At 35.3% G+C, this 25,158-nt stretch overlaps 1 protein-coding gene across 5 annotated transcripts in view; it reads right to left on the reverse strand.

Annotated features, from left to right (window-relative positions):
* AP3B1 (adaptor related protein complex 3 subunit beta 1) overlaps window positions 1-25,158 on the reverse strand; it is a 159,520-nt gene that overhangs the window by 35,709 nt on the left and 98,653 nt on the right. For 4 of the 5 annotated variants that reach the window (XM_037373272.1, XM_037373274.1, XM_037373271.1 and 1 more), the window contains exons 20-22: window positions 23,849-24,017; window positions 16,008-16,080; window positions 15,060-15,166 (exon numbers count right to left, since the gene is read on the reverse strand). In XM_037373272.1, coding sequence (XP_037229169.1) covers window positions 15,060-15,166; window positions 16,008-16,080; window positions 23,849-24,017 — 349 coding nt within the window. The remainder of the gene's footprint in view (window positions 1-15,059; window positions 15,167-16,007; window positions 16,081-23,848; window positions 24,018-25,158) is intronic. The other variant, XM_037373273.1, reaches the window with a different exon arrangement.

Below are 25,158 nucleotides of genomic sequence, written 5' to 3' on the forward strand. Positions count from 1 at the left end.
CCAAGTAACTCCTACTGATTTTTAAATCACACAGAGATGAATCTCAAACACTTGTATTATTATTGCCCATAATCTGTCTCTGTTAGGCTGCAAAAATTAATCCTTTTCTCTGCCTTTTTTTACTCTAATATTTGTATGGTCTCAAACAGGTATAAAACCATCTTTATAGTAAAAGTAGTGTGTTTAATATAATCTGTGAATCTAGATATGATCAAAATCTTCCATAGTATTAAATTATCCTTTTCCTAATATTTAATGTCCCTTAGATTTTTTCTATCTATAAAATATAACCAACTAGACAAATTTCCAGTAACTCTGTATCACTAAGAAGTATTGCTCTTAGAGCATAAAAATGACTACATGATATAAAGGAGGCAGAATTAGGCCTTAACCTGGAGTTCATGAACAGCAGAAAACTCTGTTACTCCCATACCAGATTAATCAAGCATTTTTAAAATTGTGTGTGCATTTGGTTTATATTTCATATGTAACTGGGGGCCAGTGAGACAGATTGCATTTCGTATGTAGAATAAAGCTTAAAGCTCTGTATTACAACAACACATGGTTTTGTTTGAGATTTGGCATCTTTGCCTTTTCCTTCGGCTAAGCAAAATTAAACACATGAATAATGCAATGAAAATATTAGTGAAATCTTTTAAAAAGCCACACAAGAAAATTTCAGTAGCAACAAAATAGGAATATTCTCATTATTAAGTCAGGGCTATTACACAAATACAAAGGAAAGGGCTGAAATCAGTGTCATAATTACAAGCCACAAACCTTGGTATAAATGCAGGAGTGTACATTCTTTCCCACAGGGCACTCTGAGATCCCCAGTGGAAGGGCTTAAACAGGTGCTAAGGGAGAATTTTCTTTTAACTGCATTTGCAGAAAATTCCTACACTCAAATGCTTAAACAGTATCCCAATCCAGGTTTCAACTTCTAAAATAATGGTGACCAAAAAAAATAGTGCAATTTGTATCTGTGCATGGGACACCTCAAGACTTACTATTATTCTGTCCTACGCATGCTTCAACAAAGTGAAAAGCAGATGGTCTGGTGGCTGACACATGTGTGTGACTTTCATCAAGCACCATGATATTTTAAACTCTTTTGCAACAGTCATCAGGTGTTTCAAGAAAAAGGCATTCTCCTAACAGATGAACAAGTAATTTACTTCAATTTAGTGATTCAACCCTTCCACCCATCACCTAACTGGAAAATCTGAGGATTACCTGAAGTAGTTTAAGAGTTAGAAAACCAGAATAAAGTGGCAGCCTCACCTTGTGTCCTAATTATGAATTTGAAATAGGCGGATGCTGCTGAGAGGGATTAATATAGGTTCTGGCATTGAGTCTAAATGACTTCAAAGAAGTCCCTCCAAATGGTTTCTGATATATTACTTTGATTTTGGCAAATAGCCAGTACTCTAGAGACCTCTGGAGTGAAAACATACTGAACCCTACTGGCTATCATATAATTTTACAGTTAGGGTTATACTGTAACAACTCTGCATATTGTTTTCTTCCAACCTGAAGCACCTATAGTTCAAACTTTCCCCTAGAAAAGGTCTCCTATGTCAGGATAAGTGTATAACATAAATTGGAACACTTAACTACAAGGTATCACCTACAAGTCAAAGTGAACTCAGCCTGTTATACAATATATTTGAAATTCAGCACAGGTATTTATGAATGTTAAAATGTAAATTACGTCTTTGCTGGCTTAATACAACCACGTTCGAACCTTGGTCACTATATTGTTGAAGAATGCAACATGTTATTTTGGCTTCTATCAGGATGATCTTAATGCACAGCAACTCACCTGCAAGGACAAAAATCCTACATCAGCAACGAACCTGCTGCACATATGCACTTACATAGCACCTCCTCAATGTGGGTGCAGAATCTCTGCATGTAATACAATACATCTCTTATACATGATGTTGATGTGCCAATTTTCCCTAAATTTTATTTTATAGAAGTTTTAGTGTAAAAAAACCTCCATGTTCCTTAGTTTGCAAAAATTACAGTTGACATGAGATCATTACTAAACCCACAGCTTTTCTGTGTTGTTTTCCTTAAGCTTCACTTTTTGGCCTTTAAAAGAACAAAAAAACCCCTACCATCTGATACAGTTTGTAGCCTATTAAGGGACAAGGGTTTATTTATAACCAGTTACCTTCAGTTTCTTTGTTTAAATTAAAAATTCAAAAGCATAGTTCTTATTTTGGACTTGGATACAAAATTTGCTGCATCAGGTAACTTACTCAGCCTCCGTGATGACACTTCTTTTCACACTCATTAAGGAGAAATACCACGCAATCCCATCCACACACGGCTCTGAGTAATGTGAGCAACAATATGCACAGCCTACCACAAACAAAAACCCTCATGCTATGGATATTTCTAATAAAGGCTCTATGGTACAGAGAACCTGAATGTAAGCATGCTGCTTTACACAGTAGCTGTGGCCATAGTTAAGCCCCTCAGCTGACTACTGAAGGCAATTAGGCAGGTAATATTTTCTCATCTGCTTTTGAAATTACCTGAGTACTAACTAATACGGAGTATTTCTGCTACTGTCATCTAAATACAAAGATTGTTACTCAACTGAGCACAAACGTAGCAGCAGGAAGACTGTGAGTGATCATTTATTAAAACTTACTGCATTTTAAAGCAACTTCTAACATAAATGTATTTGACAATACTTGAAATTTATTATTACCATAGTAAGCATATGTTGTAATGCTGCTGGTGTTGCACTAGTAATAGTAAAAATTTGTACACAAACCTTTTACAGCCATGAATTCCTGAACTGCATTATACAATTAAAAGATCTATTTTATAGCTGTCACGTTATGTATCTTCCTCCAATTCTTCTGGCATCTTCAAATCAAGAACACAGATGCTATGGACCAGAAGATGGAAATGTTCCCTAATCCAAGTGAACAGAAGTTCAAAATGAAAACTTTCAACAACTGCACAGCAGCCAAAACTAATTCAGGAGCATTCTAGAAATGCTTTTTTTAGTCTTGATATAAGGCACTGTTCAACAAGTCATTAGAAGAAAAGCACACAGAAATAAGATGGAAGTCTGCCACTGAAGTAAGCTTTTTAACACTCATCTCTGATGATACTGGATTTAGTCACACCATTGTTCAACAGCGTTTTCAAAGTCATCTGTCTCTCCAGTACACTCCAGACTCCATGGCATAAGACAACTGAAAACATTTCTAAATGATTCTAGTATCAGAAAACAGTGGCACATCACTTACCAACTTTGTAAAAAACAACCTTAACACAGGTTTGGAGGCAGGCAATGGAGGGTATTCCACCTTCCTGCAACTGTTAGCAAGAACTTTTAGATTACATTAAAATTTGTCTGTATTGACATAATTTGAAAGATCCCAAGTCACCCTACTTTAACAGCTGCAATGCTATTGCCTTTCACTTATTTTGTACTGCTAGCCTGCAAGTCACATGGCAATATACAACTGTCCATGGTTGGAATGATATGCCCTAACAGCGGTAACACCTCTCAACAGGTTGAGTTAGCCCCTTACACAGCTGTTACTTTCAGTAAGATATTTATTTTCCAAAAAAAGTTTTAAGTTATTCTTAAAATTTAGGGACAAAATCCCAGTATTATAATTTGAATATCAGGTGTGTCATTCCATGTGATGATGACTTTTCAAGAAAAAGTGACAAGATGGAGTCTTTACATGCATCAACCGAGACCTGGTTACTTACTTTTTCAAATGTGCCAAGCTAAAAAAATCATCACTAACAAAGTTTCAGGAATTAAGACATTATGTTAGTTATAAAGCATTTACTCCTACTTTCATCTGTATTTAACAAGTAGAATTTAATTTCAAGGCTTATAGACCCTCAGGATGGTTAGATATATGTGGAACTGTATATTAGGGCAAATTTTGATCCTGATCAGCAAAGTATCTTCTGGTGACATCTTAGGCTTCCCTTTATATTGCTCTGAAGTTCTGCTTTTTGTGCAATCCAAGCTTCAGTTAAGCACAGACCAATCAAGAAAGAAGGTAAACAAAAGCAACTTATGCTTATCACAACATCCTGGTATGTGAAATCATTAGCTGTATTCACAGGCAGTGATTCATATACTTAGAAAAGCTTTGAGACCTCACCACCACTTTGAGACACACAGCTCACTCCTTAAGCTGTCCCCCCTCTGAGGATGAAGGGGAGCTTCAATAAGGAGTTTTCAGCAGATTCTCTACGCATTCTGAATGAAGAAATGACAAAATTTAAAATTATAAAGGATCCCTATGGTTTTTGAGTGTCATTCCTCACTACAAAAATACAAAACCCCAAAACTATATTCAGTCATACAAAAAACCTCCGTGCGTATTCTGTAGGCCTAGCTGAAGGAAAGAGGCTTCTAAAAAATATATGCTACAATATCATGAATCTTTGAAGGCAGAGAATATGTAGAGTTGTATTTTTATTAGTTTCTAGCCAAGAGCTCCCAATTTTAATTCCTACCCTGATGTATAATCCTCAGAATATCCACCATATTCTCATAGTGCTATGCTGCAGATGACATGCAAAAGTCTTAACATCAGAAAACTGTTTTCTACTTTATCAGTTTTACGTATAATACCGAGCAAACAAATATGAAATACCATAACTTGTTAAACAGCTATCACATGGACTGGTTTAACAAAAAAATAACCCTTGCTGAACCATAAAAAAGCGCAATGTATTAGGTATACAGTTGTAATGATGTTGAACTGACTGTTAAGCATAGTTAATATATGTTACACAAGAAAATGGTATCGACAGCCTTCTAGGTGCTGTATAAATTCACATTCTATTTCTATTATAATTCTGCTTTTGCAGTTAAACTTTGTCATAGGATCATCATTTACTGTTACCCTCTGAAAATAAAGTGAACACTGATTAGCACATTTTCTGGCACATGTCGTGTCTCTGTCACTAAACAATGTCTTAATTTTAAATTCTGGTTCAGAATCACTGCTTTGACAACTACTGTCACTGTTCAAGGTCTGCACGAAGCTTCAAACTGCATATTATCACCCATTGACAAACTCGACATTTTATGAAGGGCCCCTTCTCACACTGACTTATCCTCCTTACCCTGTGTAAATAAGTAACAATTCATTTCATAACCTTGACTCTGAAGTCCAACCCTTCCACCCTCTTTTTTCTTCTTCCTAAACAACTGACAAAGAACAAGGAAGCTGATTGAAGGGGTCCATTATGTATCAACTTAAAGAAAGGTAAAGTGATTGATGAAACTAGCAGTCACCTTCACTGCTAGCTACTGCACCTGTATCCTTTTTGTCAAATGACCTGAAAATCCTGCTGACAGTTTAACATTCACCACAAGGATACACTCTCTAGTCCTGTAGTTTTGAATATTTTTATTTGCTCAGAAATTTATGGGAACATTTTCTGAAGATGGAAGTACCCATTTAAAAATTAGCAATTTGTATTTTTCTTCCCATGCATATTGTGCTTTCTAATAGTGTACTTTGCAAAACTGTTAAATACTTGCCAGTAAGCTGGCAAACCACAACTCCTCTGCAGGTATCACACAGTTAAAATTATTCACGTTATGATCAACATTTCAGTAAAATTTGCCAGCAGTAATAAGATAATCTCAGTTTATTTCCTTATCACACCAGTTTCCAGGTTTCAGACTAAGTTTTGGAGCTTTTCATCAACAATCATTTAAAAACAAAAAAAGCAGGTTTTTTAAAGATATTATTTTCAGTTTTTAAAAAATATCCAGCTACTTTTATACAATTCTGGGTTAGCTGATCAAGTAAAACTTCCTTTTAGGTTGCAAAAAATCAGTAAAAATGCCAACCTCAAACCATTCCTATGGTACTGGAGCTGGTCTACTACTCTCCATATGAAATAAAATCTTCACTGGGAAAGTGACAATTGAAAGGCAGGAAAACCTCAAAAATAATAAAACCCCCCTGCTTTACTCTGTGTGGGACACAGCACCATTTCCTTTGGGCATTTATTACCTGTTAAAAACCAATCTTTTGGTGAGTGGCAGTTCAGGGTTTTTGAGAGCAAGCTGCAATATTTCTTCGGGTCTGCAGAGTCATAATTAAAGCTGAACTGAGTGGAATTGGAGAGGGAAGGTCAGCGAGGTGCTGTATGAGAGATGAGGCTGGGCTGATGGGCACCAAATGAACAAATTATGATGGGCCCCACTCAATGTGATGAGGTCAAATGCTTGTTTCTACCCACTGACAGTTCAATTTCCCTGAAATGTCTCCCGGTTCTCTATGAGCTAATTATGAATGAAAAGTTATCAACTGCCCTCACCAAAAAGAGCTTTCTTGGAGCTTTTAATGTCAAAATATTGTTAGAAACACATGCTAGCCCAGCTTTTTAGCCAAACAATACCCAGGATAATCTAAATACCAGTGTTATACTATATACTTTTTACCTGCAGTAGAGACGTAAAATATTCCTCAACTGCTATTAGGTAAAACACATACCTAAGTCTTATAAAGCAAGCCTGTATTAATATTACCATGTATTATCAAAAGGTACTGTGATTATAGCTTTGTATAGCATAAAGGACATAACTTTCAAATATTTCCATATTAATACTAATTCCCAAGAAAATACTGCTGGATTTTTGAAGTACCAAAGCTCAGCTGTATTCCAGCATCCACGTATTTCATCACAGTTTTCAGAGTTGTCTCTTGATTGCCTTTGTGAAATATTATCTTTTGAAAATCCAGGCACAGAGGGTTGCATATACTTCCAAAGTTTTAGATAAGCAGCACACATAGAAATTTTTAAATAGACTATTATAGAAGGTGGATCTTTGAAGTTAGAAGAGAATAGCAAAGTGAAAGGACTTTAAAAGTTGGAATTGAGAACAGGAGTGTCTGAGAAATTCCAGACTACTTATTTGCATAGAGTGATAATTTTGAAGACTTATTTTGCCACAATTATTTACTACTTTAAAGTTAAGGAATGACAGTAGTCTAATGCTTCAATTTAGAATGCTGCCTGGCTTTCTTTTATTACAAAGCTGTTCCTCTTTAATGAGTTTACTTGTAAGTCAGAAATTTTAAAGGAAACTCCTACGAAGAGGTGATCAGAACTTTACTTTGCAATGTACTAGCCATGTACTTGGCACTGCACAAGATGGGACTATTAATTCTACCAACTTTTAAATGATACCAGTTAATGCAACTGCAGGGTACACATAGTTACAACAGGATGTAAAGTCAAAGTGTATCTGATATATACTGATTTAGAAACTAAAATTACTTCTCAGATGTTAAAGAATATCACATAAAATGAGTGGAGATAATGTAAAGGGAAACAATGTTTTCTAGAAATTCAATATAATTTTAAGGTTGTTTAAAGAAACTGGCTAAATAAGCAACTGCAGAAGAGTAACAAATAAATATTTAATCACAAAGTTGAAGCATTCATCTATGTGGCTAGCATAGATAGCTCTAATATAAAAGCAAGCCTGAAGGTTTTCAGTATAGCACAGTATTAAATTTATCAATATAACAGTTGCTGTCATTGTAGTTGGCATACTCTCTTATTAGACACACTGTTGATCAAGTGTTATTACAACAACAAAAAAACCCGCCTGTGCTGTACAGAGTTTTCCTGTTTAAGTACCACAATTAAGAACAGAGAAATGCAATTCATTCATTACAGAACCTTTTGAGGAAGTTGATTTTTTCTAATTCTTATTGTAATTGCATTGTTCTAATCCTGTATTATAAAGGCAGCTGCTTGCCTATCATTGGTACTTTCCTCGTTAATCCTGACTCAGTGAATTAACCTTTAATTACAGCCGTTAAAATTGAAATGAGCCTCTTGTCTGGCTGGGGCTGCCCCCTTCCAGTGCATGAGACTGATGAAAATTTTTAGGGTCAATGAATATGTCCCATGTCATGTCTGATAGATGCTAAAGATGTGAGGAGGTAAATGTTACCTTAGAAAGATGTGGCTGAAATTTTTAAGAGCTAGGTTTTATTGACAAAATAAAACAAAAATACAGCTTGGGTTAAGGTTACCTCTCTTCTGAGTTACACAGCATAACACAAGTACAGACACACTCCGTTTTACATACATTACCACACTAAATATTTAAGGAATAACTTATGGAATCATCATCATGCATTACACATGCTTGTTTTTAAACACCTAGCACCAACTCTGTTTACAGCAGTCATATTTTAAGGAGCACAACATATGTATTTTTCATGTTGGAGAGAAAAAGCATTACTTTAAATTCTCTCACAGATCTAATCAGTTAATTCTAAAAAGGTTAGATTAGGTTTAGGGGCAAAAAAAAAATAATTCAAGAGTCTCCTCACAGTAACGTATCTACAGTAGGTTTTCGGGGTTTTTTGCCACAAGACATCCTCCCCAGTTTAAGTTGTTTTATAAATAGGATTTAAATTGCACTTTACTTTGCAATTTTAGTACTTCTATGTTTAAATACAATATTTGAATATTGTTTAATCTTTTTCACTCCCAGATAACAAAACAGCAAAATAGCATTGAATAAAGAGCATTACTGTTAATCAAAGACCTGGTTCCTCGGAATACAATTTAATTAACATACAAGTTGCTAACTAATTACACATTATATTTATATAATTATACATTGTAAATAATTTATAACACAAATATATTTCATATAATGTATAGATTATATATAAAAGAGCAAATAAAAGACCCAGTCTGGAGAATATCTAGTACTAAAACACAGAGTAATCAATTAAATCAATGAGATTATACATATTAATAATATACCTCTCAGACTGGGTATACTATTATCTGGGCCAATATCTTGTACCAGAAACTTGTTTCTGACTCAGAAGATTATGTTTGAACTTCCAAATTAAATTCTCCAATTTATTTAAAATAAAAAAAGTTGAAGGTACCTAATTCTGAAGTGTAGAGCTTGTTAAATATTTATGCATTTAATAAAAGGCAGGTCTTTTTAAGGCTTCAACAATAATAAACACCACAAATATTGATAAATTCATTTATAATTAAAGTGAAATGACACTTCAAAAAATAGTGTCAATAGCAGTTTTTTCCCCAAGCTATCATTTTTAAAAGTATGTGGATGCAGTTTCTTGAAAGGACATTACAACTTCCAAATACTTGCTGTAACACAGATATTCTATGTTACCAATTTAAGAACAGCTTCTTATACAGTACATTTATATAACCACACAAAAATTAAATTAAGTATGCAGGAGGTCTTTGTTTCATTCCTTCTTCTATCTTCTGTCTTGTCAATGGTTAATATCTGCTGATGAGCAGCTACATTCATTTGTAGATCACCCAGTGCTTTCCCAAGGTGAGTAAGCATCATTATCCTCATTTTTCAGATGGAAAACTAAAAGATTAAGTTACTCCCTCCAGATCACACAGCAAGTAGTAAGCCAAAAATAGAACTCATTTTCCATATGTAACACCCAGTTCTGTATCCACTGGACCTCACCGCCTTCCCACAAGCCTCAGTCACACCTAATCAGCTGCATAGCTGAATTTTGGGCAGCACCAAGTGAAAGTTGCTTTTTAACTCTTTAAATTTAAGGCTGTGTCTTTTCACTTGATTCATAGGTACAAACCTCCCCAGGCACCCTACTAACATGACATTTGTAAAAAGTGGTTTCAGTTAAGCCTTATGCCAGTTACAAATTTTGTATGGTACAGAGTAGGGGAAAACAACGTAGATACTTCAAACTGTTCCGCATGGAAAAAGTGCCACCTTAAGAAATGAATCTGGAGAAAAACAATATGCAGAACTCCAAAAACATCTCTGCTCCATGTGCAAGTGTGGTCAACAATGCAAGTAATTTATAAGCATGCATAGGTATAGTATATATGTAGACTACCTTGCAGTGCACTTCCCCCTTCACACTGCCCCAACAAACCTTCCCAATTTCAATCTTTATATAACAAAGTGGGCTTCAGAAGTATAATGAAAACATTTAATGCAAAGGAAAACGCTCTACTGTGATGAGGCACCAAAAAGATAAGACATTTCTTACAGGAAGCTGAAAAACATGAGGGCAAATGGTAAGCTAGAAAAAAAATAATAGAATGATACCAAGGATATACCATGTTATAAATAACAAGCCTGTGTTATCCGAACACAAAATCACAGATCTGACAGATGTGGCTAACACTGAAAACTAATTTAAAAGAAACATCTTTTGCCTGAATAAAAAATTTTAGAAGTGTCCTAAGAGGGACTATTTATATATTTATATGTATTTACTGAAATATTAAAAGAGTTATTTAAAAAACAATGGTAGTTGATCAAAATTTCTCTGAGAATACAGGGCAAAAGAGTACCGAAAATCTAGCTGAACCATCACACACTGTCTACTGCTATCACAAGTGATTGCACTACATGTCTTTCATGACATTAACAAGTTAATATTTCTTCTGATACTGCCATTCCTGAGCTAAGAACTCAGACTGGAGCTTATATGAATGATAAATGTATCTAGTTATAGAGTAATTACTGCTAAGAAAGCTCTGAAAAAATAGAGCTCATGAAGTTGAGTGCACACCAATAACTATTTGGAAGAACTACTAATCATTCCTCTACTGTAGGATTTTGCAAATTCTTAAGCACCTCATGCTAACCTTTCCTGCAAACTGCAGACCACACTAGAGCCATGATATAATCCATTATTGAAATCCTTGCATTCCCGGTACTTCTAAGAAGAGGTCCTTCACACAGGAGAAGAATATACTTCAGAGTCACTCTTAACACTTGCTACAGTGGAATCAGAAACAACCTAAAGGGACAAAGCAACCTAAATGGTAAGAAAGTTTTCCCTTGTACAGACTACCTCCACAACTTTAAAATTAAAATACCATTTAAGGTTTTCTCCTTTTCTGAAAATATCTCCAGTTGAATATTGAGGGAATTAATGTTTACTACTCCTCAAGTATTCTGTAAGTGTGCTTAATTTGAAATTAAATGTATTTATCACCTAGTTTGACAGGTCTGCAACTCGACCTTGACTTTTGTCAAAAGCTATTATTTCTGCTCTATGCATCACCACTCTAAAGAAGTTCTCAAAGTAGATCTCAGTCAGGAGTTCTGTAGAAGACATGCGACAGAAAATACAATGATTTATTCCTCCTTTCCTAAACAGTTTCTGGGGAACTCCGAGTAGTAGGGAACAATAAAAACACATAATTGGTAATAAATACTACGAAGATACTGAACATGCCAAATAAAACCTAAGTAAAGCAGTACCACTTCTACAATTATACCATAATCCCATATAAACAATAATTAATGGAAACAATGAATATGAATTGTTGCATCAAATATTTTTGTAAGTACCTCCTCACTACAATGCAAGTCTTTCCCTCATTTGCTACATGCTTTTATCATGAAGTTCTCTTACACTCTTGACTTTTCCCCTGAATTATCCTTTATTTGGGGTAGGGGAAACAATTTTCTCCCCTCAAATCCTACCCAACCCAGCCCACACTTCCACACTTTTTGCCCTATCCAACTGCTGCTACCATCAGAGCTCGCATTCAGCTGTCAATTCTCCCTTGCAATAACATTGCTCTAAATCAACAAATTTCATGCTACCAAAGCAGTATTTTCTCTCACTGATTTTGTGTTTAAAAGTATGTGTAATTTTTACCAGTTAACTACTACATGCAGCATACTCAGGGCTCTACACACGTAGAAGAGTAGTTGCTTGTACATTTTTACCATCTAAAATTCTAATGAGAAAAGAACAGGTGGTTCAGCTTTTTTTCTTGTGTGATTGTAGGAACAGATTACTCCCCTCTTTGGCTTCTCCCAGATACCACAGCTCTCCTCTTCCTCCTCTCACCATTCCTGCTCAAAATAGTATTTCTTGCAGCAGATTATAACCCTCCCTTGTCCTTACGTCATACGTGAGTTTTGCTTTCCATTCCCTCTTCTCTCACTTCATAACCTCCCTTTACGGGACAACACCCATTTCTAGTGTTTTCAAATAACCACTTTACACTGACAGCTTGCAGCTTCCTCTCACCTATTTTTCATTGGCACCACAACTTCAAATATCTTTCAAGCCTACAAAAGTATCCATCTAAAACTCAATTGACTCCACATGCAGTTTCCCCAACCACTTAAATCTACTTCTCTTGTGTACACACCCTGAAAAGCCTCATAGTAGCTGCTGGTGACCTCAGTTACCTTGGTTTGTTTGAGCCACCTATGGATGGACTACATGTACTAGGGCAGAAGCACGCACAACGATTTACAATATATTGCATCCAGTTTGAAGAAAGTTACCCATAAATTTCCAGAGAAGTTTGGGTTTCCTGCAACAAACTATATAATAGGTGTGTGTGCATTTATACAAGGGGGAAATATGCTATATGTAAACATGAATCATAAAAACAAATGAGCTGCAGAACAAAGCATCAGGTTGTGCACTGCAGTTTCTACTCAAGGATATCTTGGGTTTGTGTGTTTAAAGAGACCCACACCATTACTGTAAAACTATTCTTGTATTTATGCTTTCTATAATGTTCATCAGCTATGAATTTGGAGTTACAAGTTTTCTAAAAGCTCTATCCAATTACAGTGCTGAATGATTTGAATAATAAGACTGCCTGACATATTCCAAGATAAGTGGCTGCTACATTTCTTTGATATTAGGGTCATATACTGTACTTATCTATTTTTACTCCATGCTCTCCATTGCCTAGTAATAAATTAATTTCTCACTGTGAGTTTGGCATGTGCCCTACAGTTAAATTCATTTTCTCTCCCACTGAAAGAAGAAAGAAGTTTGACAACTATCTTCCTTATTTTTAGAATTAGTAATCACAGATTAAAATCAAAATACTATTTTAAGAGGGACATTGCCATGTGAAGTCTTAAAAGCTGGGTTTTTACTTTCATTTCCAGAAAATTACCTGAAGGTGCTCAACAACATGTGACAACACTTGTTTAACTACTTGCATGCAAGACTTTTTACAATATATGGATATCATTTGGAAGAACAATTTTTAACCTTAGCATTTCATTTTTGTTGGTTCCTGGTGCACAAAACTCAGCAAAGGACCTCATGTACATCAGCAATAATTATCAACAGCAATGAGAGTTGAGCATAGATCTGAAAATAAAATACAGCCCATAACATGTAATCATTATCCAGGCAGCAACAATTAGTTCTTATGTGATGTGGGTTGTTTCCAAAGCAGAGAGTACAAGGAAACATTCCAGCTTCTTTGCTGGTCACATGTTTTACCAGGAACTCAGTGGTACCAAGAAAGAGGCATTTTGCAGGCTCAACCCTTTCACGCAGAAATTCTTTTGCTGTTTAACCTACACTTTCTAGCTCTTTCTACCTAATACTTCTATTTCATTGTAGCTACTTTCTGAAGAACGGGGAGAAGCAATTTAGAAAATGAACAGTGGCAATCATGAGGAAAGCAAGCATAAATGTAGGAGTGGAATATGTATTTATGTACTGTAGATTATGAAAGGACTAAAGACAGTGGCAAACAGAAGCAATGTTCTCAAGTATCCAACATTACTGACTGCTATCTTTAATTTACCCTCAAAGATTATAAATCTGAAGTAAACCAAAGACACCAGTCATTCTTAAGCTAATCCAGAGCCAGAAAAACAGATGATTGCCTGTGTTTTGAGCTGTTAAAGCCATAAAGGATGGTAAAGAAGCAATCATGGGATTAAAATCACAGGAGTAACATCACAGTTGTACTGAAACTCAGGCTCGCCGCCTAATGCTGCATATTGCACTGCAAAAATAACATGGAAGAGAATTTCTGGCATTTTCAGACTGTGTGACACATGAGTGACTATGCACCAGGTAAGGTGACTGCATGTCCACAAATTGTTACTGCTCTGCTTGAAATTTAAATGGTATCACAATTTTCTTTGATAAGGCTAACATTCAATATTATTATCTGAAAGTCTACCTTTTCAACACCAAATTTTAAATCCTGTAAACATGAAACTGAATCATCAGCTAGGATCTTTTGTTTCTTGAGTCAAATCATTCATGCAGCTCCTTTATGTATTAAGTATTTGATTTTGCAAATGCATCACTTCCAAATCCAGCAGGAAGTACTTTACTAGCAATTATCAAAGTTGCAGTGTAGGTTCTATATGCCACCCTCATGCGAAACAAGTCTAGCTTAAAAAATGCCTGTGCCTCTAATATTTTTTCTGGCCACTCCCATCCACCTTCCTAAGGGTAAGTACCCTATGTTCTCCTGTTGCAAGTCCTCATTAAATTGCACATTTAAACCGGACAAACAAAATAACTAAAAACCCCCAACTGCTAAAGAAGAACACAACAAACTACTATCCTTTCCCCCAACAAAGGAATGACCTCTACCTCCATGACTTTGCTAACCTTAATTATACTTATAGTTTTGAGATTCCCTAATGGAAAGTGCTACAAAGCAGAAAGCACTAACAGAATGAATCATGACACATACTGATACACCACTGATTGTAAATCTATACCCTTTTTATTTGCACCCAAGGGCTATGCTTCGTATACTCATGAAAAATGACTTCCAAGTAGCAGAATGTCATAATTGGAGGCATATATGGTAAACAAACAGGCTGAGAAATAACAGGTATGTGATTTTCCTGTGGTTTATTTTTGATAGTGTAGCAACTAGATGACTTGCAGTATTTGTATAGTTTGGATACTTAATTTGTGAATTTAAGTTTCCCTGAGGCAGACAAAAAGACAGATTGAAAGAGAAGGTTAAAAATCCTTGAAAGCATCCTTCTTAGACATGTAATATTCATACTTTTCTCCATGTTTCAGAATGTAATTATTACAGATTCAAAAAAGCTGCCAGAATTGCATGTAAACCAGAATTTCATACAAGACTTCAATAGGTGAAAGAACTTTTTAAAAAATCACTTCAATGATTACCTCAAAAACATGTGAAATGCTTAATTATAAGACACACATCCACCCCCATATACCCATCCACACCACTTCTTAAAGGCTACTTACATCAATGACCGATGAACTTGACAGACTTAATCCCTCTAGGTCTGCTGTTAAGCTTGGGGACAACAGAGCTGCTGCAGGAACTGCCATAGGAGTTGTCACAGGACAGACTAGAATTAAAAAAGGCAATTGATACTTAACTTTAAAAACATTTAAAACACTGGGAAGGACAACGAGCTGTTTTTATTATGTGTAAAAAGGTTTTTACATCTTGATCTAATTATCATTGTATATGTGTTTCTTAATAGCAGAAGATTATTTTTCAGACATATAGCCCCAATACTCAAAATAAACAATGAAAATGTAAGTAAAACTGGTGTATATAAAAACACAACTACTTTGTCCTCCTTTCCCATTTTTTTCTCTATTTTATCTTTCAGTGTGATCCATATTATGCAGCGCATTTTCATTTACAAGTTATGGGTGAAGTACATATTAATATGATTCTAATGTGTTGCACCTATAGAAGTAAACTTGAAGAACAGCGCTACAGAGCATAGCCAAACAGCAGTGCCAGCTTTGCCCTACCCTTCCAAGGGTTACATTTCACTGTTTTTCAGAACTGTGAGTTTTCGTATCTTATTACAGTACCATAACTGGTTCACAAGTTGCAGAGTACAACATCCACCAGCACCTAAGAAAAAATGCCCCCTTTAACAGAAACCAAGTCCAGATATACAAAAATTCTTAAAATAAATGTTTTACCTATCAATACATTTTAAATTTTGAAACAATTTCTCAGTTCTAAATCAAACAAAATCACATGTTGTAATAACTGTGTTTAAAAATAAGTTGATCATCTAAGCAATTTTATTTTGTCAGGAAGCTGGTAAGATAAATGAACAGAATCTATGTTTCAGACATTTAAAATACATTGAATTAACTGAACTGAATTTATGCCATGGGAAAAATAAGGCATAAAATAAGGCAAAAAAATATCAAGGTACTTACAATCATCTAAATCTAAGAGAAACACATCTTGTTTATTTGGAGCTTTTCTATCTTGCACTGTTGTTTCTTCTTTCTGTCAAAATACAGGAATATTTTATTTTTTACCATATCAGCAAAAGAAAAATCTTTAACACTTTTATAAAGGAAAATGTATTTTCTCTGGTGTAAAAGAAAATTTAATCCATGTTCAGGGCTGGTGTTCAGAAAATTCACCTAGTGAGAAAGATTTCTTTGTACAGGTAAGCTGAACCTAAACTCCACATTTCAGTTACATTTACTCCTCTGAAGCCCACGTTCCTGTTTAATATTAATTATAGTTGCTAGTCAAAGAAACACTTTGGTGACAGATCAGTCACTTCTGTTGACACCATTAAAAACAGAGACAGAAAAATATTTTTTTGAAGACAAAAGACTTGGGTACTAACATAAAAAACAGGACAAAAATAATGCAGTAAGAAAGCAGTGTTATTTGCACTTATCTAGGAGTATGGAATCCCGTCCCATAATCTACTAGGATTTTACTTAATTGCTAGACAAATAATAACAAGTTGATCTTTGTCACAAAAGAAGTTTTGGTTTTAAGCATCAAAATGAGTACTAATAATAAGGATTGGCAGTACTTAAGAAAAGAGTATAGCAGTAATAATCTCAGTGACTTGGCAAACAGAATTTTTCAACAAAAGTTTTTTCAATATGGCTAAATAAAAAGTTCTAAAGCAGGGGTCCTCAAACTTTTTAACCAGGGGGCCGGCGCATGGATGCAGTAGCAGGCAGTCATCTGCGTCTGCTTGGTGTCCCCCCCCAAACCCTGGCAGGGGGTGGGTGGGGCAGGGGGGTTCTGTAAATACCGGGGGCTGGATTGAGGACCCCTGTTCTAAACAAATCTAATGAGAGTGAGTGTTGGTCATACCTACAGAACACGTCTATACAGTGATGATTCAGAACAGAATTTAGCGCAATATGGACTCCCAATAGGGTGTTAATAGTTAAAAGGATTGATCTTTTGGGTATAGCCAGAACGTGGACATGTTAACCATTGGATGCTTATCAGACAGCTTGCCATTATGCTATTCTTACCCATTCCTAAGCATCCTTCATCTGGATTGGCTGAAGAACCTCTTCTGGCTTTGCTCTCCCTAGCTTACTCACCAGGCAGGTGGCTTTGTCATTCTTTCAGAGAATTTGTCAACTACCTTTAGTCTTTAAGACATTGCTCACTACCCAAGCTATTGCAAGTCATTTAAATGTAGTCTTTCCAGGAGTCACACTTCTGTGAACCTTCTAGTTTACCAGTGTCCTCTTCAACAAGAGCACGTGACAGCCAAATGCATATACATACATAATTCTTTTGCCTTTTCCGATAAATGCACAGGTCTACATAAACCAGCAGAACACCATATGCCCACCCAGGCCTCCATTTCTTAAGCATTTCTTGCAAGCTACCAGAGCCTATTCAGGGTCTCAGGATACACATTCCTACAGGAGCTTGGAGTCCTCTCAGACACTCAGAAGCTAGAATCACTTTCTTTGACTATTACCATACAGTAAAATGACTCCTTTTTTCAAAAGGTGCATTCCCTTTCCTCTAGTCTCTCAGTCTCATACAGTCACTGCAAACTAACAATAATGCTGAGTCTATTTTTTCCAATTTTGGGAGAAATTTCAGGGTTCCCTCTAAAGAATGTGGAAGAAACTAGCTCACGTTCTTGCTATTTGAAGCTGCTGATATTCGTGCCTATCAGGTTGACCTGAGCCAAAATGACACAGTCATTGTTTTCTTCCAACAAACCAGTGGCTCAAACAGGCAATAGTCACTTACGTGACCATTACAGAGGTGCTTCAGATATTCTGGGAGAAGAATCTTGTGGACAGAGAAGCCACTAATTTTAAAATTGTTCTAAAGTCAGCACACTTCAATGGTTCTTATCACTACGGTATTTTAATGTTCTACTATTGCTGACTTATCTGAAATATTACAAAACACCTTTAAAATGATGCTAATGTTACTTGACTCCTTATATGCCTTCTCCAGAATTAGTGAGGGATGCTGCTGCAGAACCTGCTCTCTTGAGTTCCATTCTATCACGTGGTCACAACTATCAGATTTCATTTTTCTCTTCCAGTGTGATTACTGGCAAATCATTACACTTCTTTTGGCTATTTTTAGTTTTAAATCTGTGAAATAAGGATAAATAATATACTTCATAAGCTACAGGTTCTACTTGAATTCCTCAGTCTATGAAATGCCAGAGAAACAATTTTTAATGACAATTCTTTTAATAAATTCTACTTTTTTTATAGCACCATTTGTTGAGTATTTAGCCCAGAATCGGGAGTTTTGCTGTTACCTGCAGCACTTTTGCTATAAACTATTTACCACAACTTTTTTGCTAAACTACGAACTCTTCAGACACTGGAACATAGTAAAAGGGAACAGAGTTAAATAACATGTAAGTATATATTTTTGAAAAAACTCTCAGTTTCCAAACTCCTTCACTCACTACCCAGACTTCTCCATAAGATACAGAACTTCAACTATGATTAAGGATCAAGTTTATTTTTAGCTAGAGTTCTATGTTTGCTAATCATTCCAGTAGAGATGGGATTTCTTCATTCCCTTTTATTATGCAGCCAACTGAAGTCTATAAAAAGTGGCTCACCCACGTGAGAGGCTATAGCACAAGGATGAGAATTTTGAACGTGCTTCACTTCTGCCAATGCACTTCGTGCCACTTCACAATTGCTAGGTCAAGATGTTAAAAAAAATTTTTTTTAGTCAGAGCCAAGAAATCCTCTTGCTGTTAACCTGTTTACTGAAGACAATTAAGAAAGGACATTCTGTGTCACAAACAACACCAATAGTATGCTTGTTTGGGTTTTTTTTCTGTTATTTATTTTGCTGTTCCAAAGTACTTCCTAAGTACATATCACAAAGCTTGGTATGTAATTTTATAAGATAAAATGCATTTCTACACTGGTATTTTGAATCTACTATGTAACTCATTTTTAAAAATGGGGAAAAAAGTATTTCAGAAGAATTTATTTTTTATACTTTGAAATAAAATAAAATGGTCCTAAGCTAAGACATGTGCAGAATCATTACATCAATGTAACGCACAGTAAGAAAAACTCCCACTGCACAGTGTATCAGAATGCTGCACTTAAGTACATCAGTTTATTGTAAAAAAACTAAAGAAAACAAAAAATGTAACCCCCTCTCTCCCCCTCCCCCAAAAACCCCAACAAAACCCCCAAAACAAAAAACCAACCAACAACCTGCCCTCAAAACAACTCTACCATCTGGGAAATGTAAAATCAGAAGCTAACTAAATCAAGATAAAGCTAATGTTAAAGTATGATCACGTCTTATTTTCTACTTCAGTCAAGTGTGTCAAGCTTAATTAAATACTCAGCTACTTATATATGCGTAAATGCATGCTGAATATACACACTTAAACACAAATATTTTCATATGCATATTTCTATATATGCAAATATATATATTGTGTGCAATTTGTACAAAACACCAAAGAAATTTATTTACATGGGTCTTGCCTATTAGAAACATTATTTTTTAATTTGGTTTTTCCAAGAAAAGAAAATTGATTGGCTTTCTAAGAATAATAAATAGCCAATGACTGCAACAAACACTACCAATAGATATTTCTATTGAATGGAAAAAGCTTTGCATTCCAAATCAAGAGAATAAAAAGTCTCTGACGTGTCTGGCATTTCTCTGTAACATAATATTTCATCTTTTTTCTTAAAACTAAATCTACAATATAACCCAAACAGTTTCCTACCAAGACAGCCCACTATGAGAAAAGCAGAATACTAAACAAAGAAGTTAAGCTATATTCCATCAAACATTTCTCCATTTGCAATTCATCTTGGTAATAGAGATAGAACCTGGTAAATGCATATAGGACTTGAAGCAGGAGATTTCTCTTGCTCAATGCATAATTCATGTGCTCCGCCTGCAAAGTGTGTAAAATGAGAATTTCACACCGCAGCATGAGCCACGGAACTGCAGAGAAAAGGCAGATGAAATCATATTTTGCTGTGCGAATTTTATTTCTTATCCTCCCAATATTTACACAAAATCATCACTGACAATCGAAACGCATTGACAGATCACCCACTGTTTCCATTGTGTTAGCACTTGAAAAGAGATCAGGCAGAAAGATAGACAATTTGTTTTTGTATATTTTTTAAATAGTGGATCAGGTTTTTAACAGCTGAGTGACTGTATTATACTTGTATAAGGAGGTCAACAGTAGCTGATTTTAAAATCTCACTGTAGAGACACCTACTTATACATGCATCATCCTCAAATCTGCATTTCAGCACTACAGTATTTATGCTTACAGTATAATATGTATCTGAACACCTCAAACTATCCATATTTCAAAATGATATAAAACACTGCAGTACAAGACAGTGACTTTTCTATTCATTGCAGCTCAATTACAGTGAACATAACAGATTTTTCTACATGATTCTTCAAGAGAAAGGATATGAAAGCAATAACAACATATACAGGAAAAGTATTCCGATGCTTCTGTAACCTGTTTAATGCTAGTAAATGCATGGATATATGCACAAATTAAGCTCCCGTCTGAGTGTAATCAAACCTTTTTCATTATGAAAATACTGCTGAAAATGGCAATGGTACCCAACAATCATACATTCAGTAAACACCACCCAAAACATCAGCTATGTAACATAGTTCACAATATGTGGTAAACTGAGAAACTACAAAAATAGAGCCTACTAACTACTCCTCTTATCAACTGGTGTTTCAGAAAACCTTTGCAGTTTGATTTAAAAGTAAAGGAAATCCTAATGAATCATCTCCCCATATAAGCTAACCAAATTAAGAATACTCTGTATCAGAGTAATATAAGCAATGGCTTTTCTAATAAAATCTATCAGAATAAAAACATGCATTTCTGAGAGCCTGGCTGAAACTATCTGCTTCCTGGGTGGCTTGAAAAGAAGTCCGGTGGGAAGTAGAAAAAATTCAAGATTTTCCTGGAAATAAAATAAACATGGGAGGTTCTTGTAAAATGCATCTCGAAACAAGGGCTTTACACAAGACTTCACCTACAATGTTCTTTAAAGTTTGTTCACAATTGCTTTTCTTGCCAGCTTGAAAGGGCTTATCTAAGCTATCATCAATTAGCCAGCTCAATCAATCAGTTAGCTCCACTTGTCATCACAGGGCTCAAAACATTTCTCTCTTCAAAAAAAAATATAATCTATTAAGCTAGTTAGCACTGTAGTCATCTTTGACACAAAACACTGGTGGTCAAGTCACCTTTGACACAAAGTACCTGTGATTTCCCCACTGACCCCTTCATCCAATTCTACTTTAGCATACAATCAAGTATCAGAAACACCTCAAGTATAAATGCAGGCATCCAGCACAGTTTGAATGGAACCTAACTTCATGGTCCTACAGATTAATACAGTATACTGTAACAGCCCTCCGTGTTCAGGAGCGTTAAATTAACTTCCCCCTGCCCCCTTCACACATGACCATTGCTGTTTACATTCCATCAGCCATAGCTTGTTGCCCTTACATTAAATGTGCTAATTTCTTAGTGGAAAAGAACTTAAGTAACAGACATTTAGCTTTTGCCTACTGAGCTCTATGCTGTCTTTTCAATAATCTCCTGCTGCCATGCATATAAACCCACTGCTATTGGCTTTAATATTTTTTGTGATGTTTAAAAGCTTTCCAGTTTTTCAGGTCTACCCTGTGACTCTGATCAAGTCTTCTATCAACTGGTTATAAATACTTTTTGTTGCTAACCCATTTCTTTGCAGGTGCTTCTTAGTCAAGACCTCAGGACTACTGCAATGCTCTTTCTCTTCTCTTAAAATCCAAAGGCTTGACAAGTTTCCATTGACTTCAACAAACCAATCCCAAGCTTCCTGGACACTCCGGTTCTCATATTATTCAGGACATTTGACCTCACGCATTCTCAACTGCTGTTTTAAAATAGAAAAAGCTGCTTTATGCTAGTAGTCCTCACATATCCTGTGAAAGAACCAGAACAGCAGGTAACTGTAGTGAAAGAAATAATGAACAATGGCACTGACATCCTGAGAAAAATGGATGAATGCAGCAAAGAGAAAACACCACTAAATGCAGCAGAGAGAAAACAGTATTGTTTGAATATGGTTTTGCAGTGGCTGCTCAGAACTAAGCAGGCCAGAGTACTTATTACCTTCTGGTGAAAAAAATACTGTGCTCATATGAGAAGCTGCAAACTGTTAGAATTAATTCATGTCCCATCTAGTGTCAAAGGAGTTTATTATGAGAAGATTTAGGTTACATTTGTTGTGCTACCACTTTTTGGAAAGATCCAGTGTGGCTTCTCTACCAGAAAAAACTGACATAGATGCGTTACTCAGTGTGGCATTTGGGCAGAAACACACTTTCATTTCTCAGATGCTACAGTCTCACTTCATCTTTTGTTCTACTTCACAGAAGAAGCGAATAGATGAAAAGCTAAGGTTACAACTCAGAATTCCTAGGTGGAACCTATAGAGTTACAAAACAAAGACCATGTACAACATAAGTTCAAGATTCAGAGAAATAGCTTTACCTCCTCAATTAAAGGAAATGCACACCAAAACATTACAACCTTCCTTTTGAACTATTCCAACTACACCTGTCCACCAGCTTCCACAATTGCATCAAACGCAATCTACAAAGAAGTCCTGACCAAAATATCTTGCCTTGATTTAAAATTCATTGGAGCATCACTTCATTTTCAAAACCACACATCAGTATTAAAATGGAAACTTCTGAGTTACAATCCTACCCTTTCAATTTTTTGTCATAAAATATATATAAAGAAATGCACAGAAAGTATGCGATAACAAAAAAAGTTTCAAAATTTCAGAAATTCTTTTACTCTTCTACCATAATGGATTTAGCATAAAGTTCCTCATTCATTTATTTTTTTAATAGAAGGTAAGTAGAGAAACAGAAACCAATTCATGTTAGTACCTTTAGCTCTATAATGCCAGCTTGAGTATAATGAACTTCGAATTTCTTTTTCTTTACTAAGGTAGCAATTAAAACCTGACACATGAATGCCTCTGTTGAACATTTCTGCATGTTTACACATTTCCAAATCCAAAGATGTATTTGAAAGTTTGCTACTTTGTAAATGTTGTAAGCAAGCAAATACAATTTGAAGGGAACCCTTTACAAGCTTTATCCCTATCAAACATAGACAGCAGAAGTTCATTACTCATTATGAATATTAATTCTACTAATCTATGTATACACCTCAAGTACACATGCATTAGCTGCACTGTTCTCAATTTTAAAAGGAGATTTTGAAACAAAGCTAGGGGGTCTACTTCGAACTCTTAAGAAACAACGTATTAACATTTGTTTCTTGGTTTTGCTTCCTGTCAAACCCAGGTCCTATAGTAGTTAAGCTTTAAGATCCCATTTTAATACAAGAATCATCCCATTTTTTGAACCAGCTGTGTACAATGCTTTCACCAGTTCAACAGTAACTTTAAAAAATAATTAGGTTCTCTTATTCTTCATCCATCTGGAGTAAAAATAAAACAGAAGTAAAACCAAAATATGCTTTCCTTTATAAAACATTCTTACATGCTTAAACTATCAAGCTACTTTTGGATTGGTCTTTTTATGAAAGGTCAAAAATCTTTTGCAGAAATTCTGGGTTTTTAGATATCTATAAAACCACTTCCCATCTCCATTTCCCACAGAAAGACACAAGTATAGATGGTTAGATCAATATTCCCCATATTCCATAGCGATTTTTTTTTTAAAAAAAACATTTTACCTTACTGGAGATAGCACTTACAGATTTTCCAGACACAGTGTCACTTTTGGAGTCTGATTCTGACTTCGAATCTGAAGAACTTTCTTTCGATGAAGTGGAGTCTGTATCAGAGGAACTGGATGTGCTTCTCTTTTTGGAGATCCCCTTTACTTTAATGTCCTCTGAATCACTACATATTAAAAAAATTTTTTTTTGAGACATGTAAAACCACCAAAGAAATCTGCTTAGGCAATATCCTATGTTAGCATTTCAAAATTTTATTAAATGAGTGTTAAGACAGTATTTCTTCATGATAAAAACCTTAGCTAATGTGGCAGAAGTAGTAGCTTATTATAGGGGTACAAAAAATTGTTCTATCACATTACATGATAAATGATCACATATAATCTAAACCAGCAAAACAGCCAAACAGAAATGTGAACATATTAAATACTAAAAATATTATTTGCATGCATCAAACTTGTGACATTTCAGAAAGAAGTCCAGATACCCTTTTATATAAAGACATTGTCAGACTATTCCACCTATGATTAACAGAATCTTGATGGGTTGTGAGATGTTTTTTCCAAAGTAATTTGCTTTAAAAAAAAAGAATGAATGCATTAAATTCATTCCTTCATTAATTCTTCTAAACCAAACCACCTAGAATCTACAAATATTTCAACCCATTAAAGAGTTTATACACAAGAGCTATGACATTCTGACATTTTTGGTCATACTGAGTACCTTACAGAGATGCTGTTCTTCACACAGGAATGCTCTGCTCACCCTGGCAACGTTGCTCTATTAGCTACTAAATATTAAAATCTGTGTTGTTCACTTCTAATAATACTACTAATCAATTAGTAGATTACCCTTTCGTCTTGGGGGGAGTTACTACCTAGAAATATCACAGGAAATGAAAATTGTTTTTGAACAGTTATCATGGAGCAGATAAACTACTACTGCATATGAAAACCACACTCTGGGAAGTATAAAATGGTTGCCTGCAGATCCAGGAACAATCAGGTGCTTCATACACCACCTGATTCAGCTTCCTCCCCAAGACAATAAATTGGTTACTAAAGTGCTTGAAGGGTAACAAGGTCAGCAATAATTAAAAAAATGCAGACCACTCAACTATTAAGAGTCCCTTGGGACTCAAATTAAGTTGTTACACATTTTTGCTTAGCTTTAGGAGCAGTACAAAAGAATGCACTATGCTGCATTACTGTTTTGAGATAGCAAAATTTTTAGAAGGGAAAAATACAGAGAAGAGGAATTGAAAAATCTAACTTGAGAGGTAGGAAAATAATTAGGGCTATGCCTTC

Source organism: Falco rusticolus, chromosome Z (assembly GCF_015220075.1).
Source record: "Falco rusticolus isolate bFalRus1 chromosome Z, bFalRus1.pri, whole genome shotgun sequence".
NCBI classification, from domain to species: Eukaryota; Metazoa; Chordata; class Aves; order Falconiformes; family Falconidae; genus Falco; species Falco rusticolus.